The 9,360-nt window shown below is 36.0% G+C and overlaps 1 protein-coding gene across 1 annotated transcript; it reads left to right on the forward strand.

Annotated features, from left to right (window-relative positions):
* The first annotated feature begins 3,247 nt into the window (after window positions 1-3,247).
* Window positions 3,248-7,676, forward strand: LOC145799425 (uncharacterized). The gene is made up of 4 exons (XM_082889006.1): window positions 3,248-3,413; window positions 5,510-5,628; window positions 5,985-6,573; window positions 6,841-7,676. Exons 1-4 carry the CDS (start codon window positions 3,248-3,250, stop codon window positions 7,674-7,676), a joined length of 1,710 nt encoding a protein of 569 aa, XP_082745132.1.
* The last annotated feature ends 1,684 nt before the right edge of the window (window positions 7,677-9,360 follow it).

Below are 9,360 nucleotides of genomic sequence, written 5' to 3' on the forward strand. Positions count from 1 at the left end.
ACCAAGAAGCAAATGAGCATGCAAAGAAAGGTGATTCGAAAAAGGCCATGGAAGAGGAGATGAACTCCTTACTTGAAAATCACACCTATGACTTAGTGAAGTTGCCTAAGGAGAGGAAAATTCTGAAAAATAAGTGGGTTTTCAAATTGAAGAATGATGGCAAGAATCTGAGGTACAAGGCACGTCTTGTTATGAAAGGCTTTGGGCAAAAGAAAGGTATTGACTTTGACGAGATTTTCTCACCGGTTGTAAAGATGTCTTCTATTCAGGTTGTACTTGGCATGGCTGCAAATATGAACCTTGAAGTTGAGCAACTTGATGTGAAGACCGCATTTCTTCATGGTGATCTTGAAGAAGAAATTTACATGGAGCAACCGGAAGGTTTTGTGGAAAAAGGGAAAGAGAAATTTGTTTGCAAATTGAAGAAAAGTTTGTATGGTCTCAAGCAAGCCCCGCGGCAATGGTACAAAAAATTTGACTCTTTCATGATGAATAATGGTTTTTCTAAAACCACTTCAGACCATTATGTGTTTGTGAAAAAATTTTCAGATGGCAAATTTATTATTCTTTTACTTTATGTTGATGACATGTTAATTGTGGGTCAAGATTCTACCATGATTAACAAGTTGAAGTTAGAGTTGAGTAAATCTTTTGCTATGAAAGATTTGGGACCGGCAAAGCAAATTCTTGGTATGAAAATTGTTCGTGATCGCAAAGAAGGGCTAATTTGGTTGTCTCAAGAAAGCTACATTGAGAAAGTTCTTGAGAGGTTCAACATGGATAAAGCAAAGCCGGTTGGTTGTCCACTTGCGGGTCACTTCAAGCTTAGTTCGAATCAATGTCCAACAAGTGAGAAAGACAAAGAAGAGATGTTGAAAGTGTCTTATGCTTCAGCAGTTGGTTCTTTGATGTACGCCATGGTTTGTACAAGGTCGGATATTGCTCACGCCGTTGGTGTGGTGAGTCGTTTTCTCTCTAATCCGGGTAAAGAACATTGGGCAGCGGTAAAATGGATTCTAAGATATCTTTGAGAGACTTTGAAGGTGTGTTTGTGTTTTGGGGATGGTAAGTCGATGCTTGATGGGTTCACAGATTCTGACATGGCCGGTGATATTGATTCTAGGAAATCTACTTCGAGGTATTTGATGACTTTTACAGGGGGAGCTGTGGCATGGCAATCTAAATTACAAAAATGTGTTGCTCTCTCAACTACCGAAGCTGAATTTATTGCCATTACGGAAGCTTGCAAAGAAGAGTTATGGTTGAAGAAATTTTTTCAAGAGTTGGGTTTGAAGCAAAAAAAGTATATGCTTTATTGTGATAGTCAAAGTGCTATTCACTTAAGTACAAATTCTACTTTTCATTCAAGAACGAAACACATTGATGTGAGATACCATTGGATTCGTGATGTGTTAGATTCGAAATTGTTGCAACTCGAAAAGGTTCACACAAATGATAACATTTCGGATATGTTGACTAAGACTTTGTCGAGGGACAAACATTTAAAATGTTGAACTTTGGCGGGTATGGTTGATGTCTCCACCTAAGTCGGTAGGGGGAGAATTGTTGGGTATACCTCCTTATTGGAGTGTGGGACCCAATTGGTTTTGAAAAAAGAGTTTAATTTGGTTTAGTATTAATTATAATATATTTTTATATATTATATTTAATTTTCTGGAGACCCAATCCAATTTGGAAACAACTAAGGTTTGATAATAAACCTTAGATTCACAATATTATGGTGTGTGTATTGTTTTTCCCACAGAAAAAGTGGCAACCGTTTTCTTGGTGAGATAGTACTTCGGAAAAATCAGTGAGTAGCTGCAGCAAATTGATGTTGGTGCATCTTTGTTTGGGTGTTTTGGTGAAGTTGTTTTGGTTCGTTATTTTGGGTCTTCTTTAACTCTGGTTCTGAAGATTTTGATTCATCTATTTGGTGAGGTCTTTCCTCTTTGTTTATTTGTGATTATTTGGAATTCACCTAAGGGTGGTTTTGTGAGACCATTACTGTCTCGTTTGTAATTGTTTGAAAACTCTTTGGTTGATAGTGGAATCGGATTTCGATCCCGTGGACGTACCTCACATTGAGGGAACCACGTAAAAATTCTTGTGTTGCTTTTGATTTAATTTTTCCGCATTAGTTTTTATTCCCATTGATTGATTTACTTGTGGGAAATCACATATTTTCCCTAACAAAATTAATGTAATAAGAGATTGAAATGTAAAATAAATTTGAATTATAAAATGTAATAAGGATTGTTTTAAGTATGACTTATAAGTTGATTTTTTTACTTATTACCAAAATATGTATAGAAATATAAAGAGGTAATATTATCCAAATAAACTAATAAATCAATAAATTAACTTTTTCAAATATTTCCAAAAGAGGCCTTAGTCGGGATCTGTAATATTACTGTTAAACAAAATACATCGACCCCTAAAAAGTCTGCACAAAGTCTTGGCTTCCAAGAACATTTCCAATGGTGCTAAAGTGTGTATTATATACTTCCTTCATCTCAAAATAATAGTCCTTTTTTGTGAATTTACCTCTTTTTTGATAGTATAATTATTATATTTTAAAAATATTAATTTTTTAAAATTAGATTTTGATAGTACATTTTTTTAATGAATTTAAAAGAAAAATAAAATAATAATTTCATATTATTTTATTCTTTGATTTTTTTAAAATAAATTAATATTTTAAGATAATGAAAAATAAAAGTAAAAAACTAATATTTAAGAACGGATAAAATAACAAAAAGTGTGAAAAATAAAATTTATTTGTATATATTAAGTGCTTATTAGTTTTGAAAGAATTACTTTTGACAAAGTTAACAAAGTGTTAACTTAAGTAAAATAAATTACACATTCTTTATTGACTGAGCAAGTCATACCAATGATTTAACAAACTCTCTTTCTTTGCTAAAAATAGCCAATCAGATTAGAGGGTATCGTTAAGTCCGTGAAAACATATTACGGGTCCCGTTTTGATAATTCAAACCGTTCAATATATAGAACTTGTCGAGTACTATATGCCTGTAAAAAATCACATTTCTCGGATATCGATAGCTATTTCATCGAATCAGATTTCTGTCAACCATTTATTTATTTACCTTCCATTTTTTTTATACAAAACTAATTTGATCACGTAACTATCAATATCCGATCAACGTGATTTTTTACAGCCATATAGTACTCGACGATTTCTACACATTCAATGGTTCGGATTAGTGAAACAAGACCTGTAATGGGTCTCTACAAGTCTAACAATACCCTCGAATCTAGAATAGGAGAGAATTGCATTTACCAAGAGAAATCTCTCTCAATCGCTGGCAGTTGGACAAGGAAAGGCAAGCCACAACGCGATAAACGATGTCATGATAGGCTTTCCATAATCATCTTTCCCGACATTGGTAATCAAATCCTTATTTCGATCCTTAACAAAAGTTAACTTTTTACCAAGTTAGCATTGTGTTAACTTAAGTAAAATAAATTAGGCATCTAAGCAAGTCATACCAATGATTTAACAAACTCTCTTTCTTTGCTAAAATAGCTAATTAGACTGGAGGGTATTGTTAGATCCGTGAAGGACTATCACGGGTCCTGATTCGATAATCCGAATCGTCAATGTTTAGAACTTGTCGAGTACTATATGCCTATAAAAAATCACATTGATCGGATATCGATAATTATTTCATCGAATCACATTTCTGTCAACCGTTTATTTTTTTAAAGTTCATTTTTTTATACAAAATTGATTTGATCACGTAGCTATTAATATCTAATCAACATGATTGTTTACATCCATATAGTACTTGACGATATCTACACATTACATGGTTCGGATTATCGAAACGAGACCCGTAGTAAGTCTCTACAGGTCCAACAGTACCCTCCAATCTGATCTGAGACAAGAGAGAATTGCATTTACTAGGAGAAATCTTTCTCTCAATCGTTGGTAGTTGGACAAGGAAAGGCAAGAGTGAGTAGCCACACCGCAATAAACGATGTTATGATAGGCTTTCCATAATCATCTTTCCCGACATTGGTAATCAAATCCTTCTTTCAGTCCTTAACAAAAGTTAACTTTTTACAAAGTTTGCATCGCATTAACTTAAGTAAAATAAATTACACATTCTTTATTGACTAAGCAAGTCATATCAATGATTTAACAAACTCTCTTTCTTTGCTAAAATAGCCAATCGGACTAGAGGGTATTGTTAGCTCCGCGAGGGCCCATCACGGGGGCCGTTTCGATAATCGGATCCGTTCAATGTTTAGAACTTGTCGAGTACTATATGCCTATAAGAAATCACATTAATCGGATATCGATAGTTATTTCATCGAATCAGATTTCTGTCAACCATTTATTTTTTCACCGTTCATTTTTTTTTATACAAAACTGATTTGATCACATAATTATTGATATCTGATCAACGTGATTGTTTACAGCCATATAGTACTTGACGATATCTATACATTGAATAGTTCGGATTATTAAAACGGGACCCGTAATGAGTCTCTGCAGGTCTAACAGTACAATCCAATCTGATCTGAGACAAGAGAGAATTGCATTTACTAGGAGAAATATTTCTCTCAATCGCTGGTAGTTGGACAAGGAAAGGCAAGAGCGAGCAGCCACACCGCAATAAACGATGTCATGATAGGCTTTCAACAATCATCTTTCCCGACATTGGTAATTAAATCCTTCTTTTCGTCCATAACAAAAGTTAACTTTTGACAAAGTTAGCTTCGCTTTAACTTAAGTAAAATAAATTGTACATTCTTTATTGACTAAGCAAGTCATACCAATGATTTAACAAACACTCTTTCTTTGCTAAAATAGCCAATCGTGCTAAAGGGTATTGTTAGGTCCGTGAGGACCCATTACTGATTCCGTTTTGATAATCCAAATCGTTCAATATGTAGAACTCGTCAAGTACTATATGCCTATAAAAAGTCACGTTGATTGGATATCGATAGCTATTTCATCGAATCATATTTCTGTCAACCGTTTATTTTTTCTTCATTCATTTTTTTTTTATACAAAACTGATTTGATCACGTAACTATTGATATCCGATCAACATATTTTTATAGTCATATAGTACTTGACGATATCTACACATTGACGGTTCGGATTATTGAAACGGGACCCATAGTAAGTCTATACAGGTCTAGTAGTACATTCCAATTTGATATGGGACGAGAGAATTGCATTTACTAGGAGAAATATTTCTCTCAATCGCTGGCAGTTGGACAAGGAAAGGCAAGAGCCAGCAGCCACACCGCAATAAACGATGTCATGATAGGATTTCCATAATCATCTTCCCGACATTGGTAATCAAATCCTTCTGTCAATCCTTAACAGAAGTCAACTTTTGACGAAGTTAACATTGCGTTAACTTAATCATTAGGGTAAAATAAATTACACATTCTTTGTTGACTAAGCAAGTCATACCAATGATTTAACGAACTCATTGGAGATGCTCTAATCTACTAATCTGTAGACTATAGCAAAATCACTCCAACCAATATCAACAAGGTGTCTGGTGAGAGAGAAATGGAGGATGTAGGAAAGCAAAGCTTTGAGCGTTGGAAGGAGCTGTTGGATACCTGGGATCTGCGAGTAATCATCCTCTTTAGTCTCTTCTTCCAAACTTTTCTGACTTTTTTTGCCCCTTTGAGAAAGCGAACGGGTAGCAGCTTCATAATAATCCCCATATGGTTGGCATACTTGTTAGCGGATCTGACTGCTAGCTTCGCATTGGGACTCATCTCCCGAAGGCAAGGCGACACCTCTGGCCCTTTCTCTAGACCAGAACTTGTGGCGTTTTGGGTTCCCTTTCTTCTGTTACATCTTGGTGGTCCGGATACCATCACTGGTTTCGCGCTCGAGGATAATGAGTTGTGGCTCAGGCACCTCTGTTCCTGTGTGGGACTGCTGCTTATGTCTTTATTCTCACACTCTCATTCAAAAACCAGCTATGGATCCCAACACTGCCCGTGCTTGTTGCTGGGCTTATCAAGTATATTGAGCGCACTCGCTCTCTCAATCTTGCTAGCTCGCGTAGATTGAGAGAACCAGGTCCTGGGCTGAGGAGGTATGCCAGGGTCCTATGTGAACCCGCTGTTAGGAACAGAGAAAATAAAATAGTCGATTTAGAACATTTGGATGTGGTGATACATGCTTATGTTCTTTTTCAAACCTTCACGGGATTCCTTGTTGATCTCAGATTCAGCTCTGATCTGCTACACGAGAGCCGGGCTTTCTTCCGTCGCAGAACAGCAAGAGGTGCTTTCAAAGTGGTGGAAGCAGAGCTCAATTTCATCTATGAAATTCTCTACACCAAGGTTAGGGTTTTGCAAGGTAAATATGGATACCTTCTCCGGCTTGTTTCATTTATTTTAATTGTGGTAGCCCTTGTGCTTTTCTGTTTGATTGACAGACACAAGCAGGGATTTCACAAGTTTGATGTTGGAATTACCTTCACCTTGCTCCTTGGTGCCATTACCCTCGATATAATAGCTTTTCTCATGCTCCTTTTATCTGATTGGACTGTTGCGGCTCTAGGTACCTCATACCGTCATTCCGTACTCATTAGGATCCTCATGACAATCCTCAATGATATTATCAGGTGTTCTGAAGACTCTCCAACACAACATTGTACTTGTTCATTTGGGTGGTTTATGCAAATCATGCGCAGAAGGTGGTCCGAATCTATCCCTCAGTACAACTTCATAGATTATTGTCTGCATCCACGTTTGCAAATATGGGAAAAACTCATTGGCTTTTTTGGCCTTACCAACATGCTAAATGGGTTGTAATATGTGAAAACAGTCGAATTCACCAAAGAGTTGAGAGAACTCATCTTCGAGGAGCTGACAAGGAAATCTGAGTCGGCATATAAGTCAGGAGGTGTCAATGAGATATATTTAGCAAAAGGTGATTGGGTACTTCAAGATGAAGGTTGCATTGACTTACTCCCTTGGATCAATGAGGTCGACTTTGATGAGAGTCTTCACTTGTGGCACATTGCTACTGATATCTGCTTTCATTCTTGTAATGTTAGCAAGGATGTTAATACTGAGGATGGCAATTCAAAGAATAAGGATCATCGTCGTTCATCTAAGCTTCTGTCAGATTACATGTTCTATCTTCTGAATATGGAACCCGCAATTATGACTCCTGTACAAGCTATTGGAAAAATAAGATTCAATGATACTTCTGACCAGGTTCTAGATACCTTAGCCGAAGCCAAGACAGTCTTTCGTGAAAGAATAATCGGAAAGGTAAAGGAAAACAAGAAATGTTGTCTGAATATTTTTAGTGTTGAAAAATGTCGTTGCAAAGGTAGAAAAGGACCAGATCAATTACTAGAACAAGCCTGCAAAAGTATCCTTAATACTGAAGTGAAACCTGTTACTGTCGAGGGGACTAGAAACAAATCTGTGTTGCTTGATCCATGCTTATTGACCCAAAACCTGGAAAAATTAGAAGAGAGGGAAAAATGGGTGATAATTAGCAAAGTTTGGGTTGAAATGCTTTCATACACTGCATATCGTTGCAAAGCAACTACCCACGCGGCACAACTGAGTAAAGGTGGGCAACTCATCACTTTGGTTTGGTTGTTAATGTCTCATTTGGGCTTAAATGGACAAGTCTCAAACGCGTAAAGTCCACAAAAGGGCATCATTAATTGTGGGGAAGTAGCTGAATCAATTTGTTGTATCGATCAAATGAAGATGTGTGCTTGTTTTATTTGGGAAATCTTATACTTGGTCACTATCAAATAAATGGACATGTATGAATTTGGAGAACTTATTTTTGGATTCTATCACTCAGATTTTAAATTTGCAGTAGAAATTGTATTTGTCATCAACTAATTTACATTTTACTCATTTGATTCCTAGATTACCTATCATACATCTGTAGTAAACAGGACAACTGCAAGTAACATATACAAATATTATGCAAGGGAGTCTGGCAGCACTTGATTTTGTGTCTAACATAATTGCATATGATAAGAAGAAAAAAGAAATACGGATGACACTGCAAGGAAATCAGAAATTGCAATGCATCAACACTATTCCATCCAATTGGTATATATCTTGTTCTGTAAGTCAACTCGTTCGGGAAGTTGACTATTTTAGTTGGCTTTTTCGCTATTTTAACCTGACTAAAAAAGTTGTGTTTGGGAAAATAGTTGGCTTTTTTTTTTTTTTTTTTTTAAGTAGAATCTAATACTTTGTCTTATTGACTATTTTAGTCTATTTTGTCTTTATTGGTTATTTTAGCCCAAATAACCCTCCCAAACAGGGCCAAAGTGTGAAGAATAGAAATTTAAATCATGCAACTTTTTAGCAAGAACATAATTAACTTTCATTGCTATTGAGTTGCATTACCATACTACAATCCATCGTGTCAGTGCAACCTAAAAATGGAGGTAGTGTTCTAACTTAAGGATCAACAGAGTTAAAGAATTAGCAAAGTGTGAATAATAGAAATTTGAATCATGCAACTTCTTATCAAGAACATAATTAACTTTCATTGCTATTGAGTTACCTTACCATACTACAATCCATCGCGTCAGTGCAACCTAAAAATGGAGGTAGTGTTCTAACTTAAGGATCAACATAGTTAAAGCATTAGCATTGGGGTTTTTGACTGATTTTAATGCCATCAAATTTGTGAGGAATAGTCCTTCAATTCAATTTCATCAATGGAGAAAGTGGTTATTAGCTAAAACATTAGAACATCTTTTGATGTTTGATAAGTGAATTTTTTTATGCAAATGAATAAATATCATTTCAAATTAAAACCAAAAAAACATCGTGACACAGCAAAAATAAAAAATAAAAAATAATAATAATAATAATAATAATAATAATAATAATAATAATAAAATATTGAAAAGTCAAAAAATATATAAAAGATGGATGTGGGGCCCACCGCTTGGCGTGAAGTTCCTTCCATGTTAGTTGCATCAAAGTAAGACTCTTAAAATGACGATAATCTGATGGGTTGAACAAGTGCTCTCAAGCAACAGCAATAAACATCTATATAGCATCAGTTGAGAGGCTAAATATTCTATTGCCTCTCCCATAATCTAAAAGGGGAATGTGGATTGAGAGAGAGAATTGAGAGGGAGATTTGTGCCGAACAAGTGGGCTGAGTTACGGTAGCGCAAGATATGGTGTTGGGCCATGTGAGGGTCAAAGACGTTGTGCCTGACCGAACTGCACCAACACGGCTCCCCGGCCCATTACGTTGGGCTGGGCAGACCGTCGCCCAGAATATGGAGGCATGCAGGTGTTCAACCGAGCTAGGATCCTACGAAACCGGATATTTGGTTAGATC

The sequence above is a fragment of the Camellia sinensis genome, chromosome 9 (genome assembly GCF_055761805.1).
Source record: "Camellia sinensis isolate YWXY chromosome 9, ASM5576180v1, whole genome shotgun sequence".
NCBI lineage: Eukaryota > Viridiplantae > Streptophyta > Magnoliopsida > Ericales > Theaceae > Camellia > Camellia sinensis.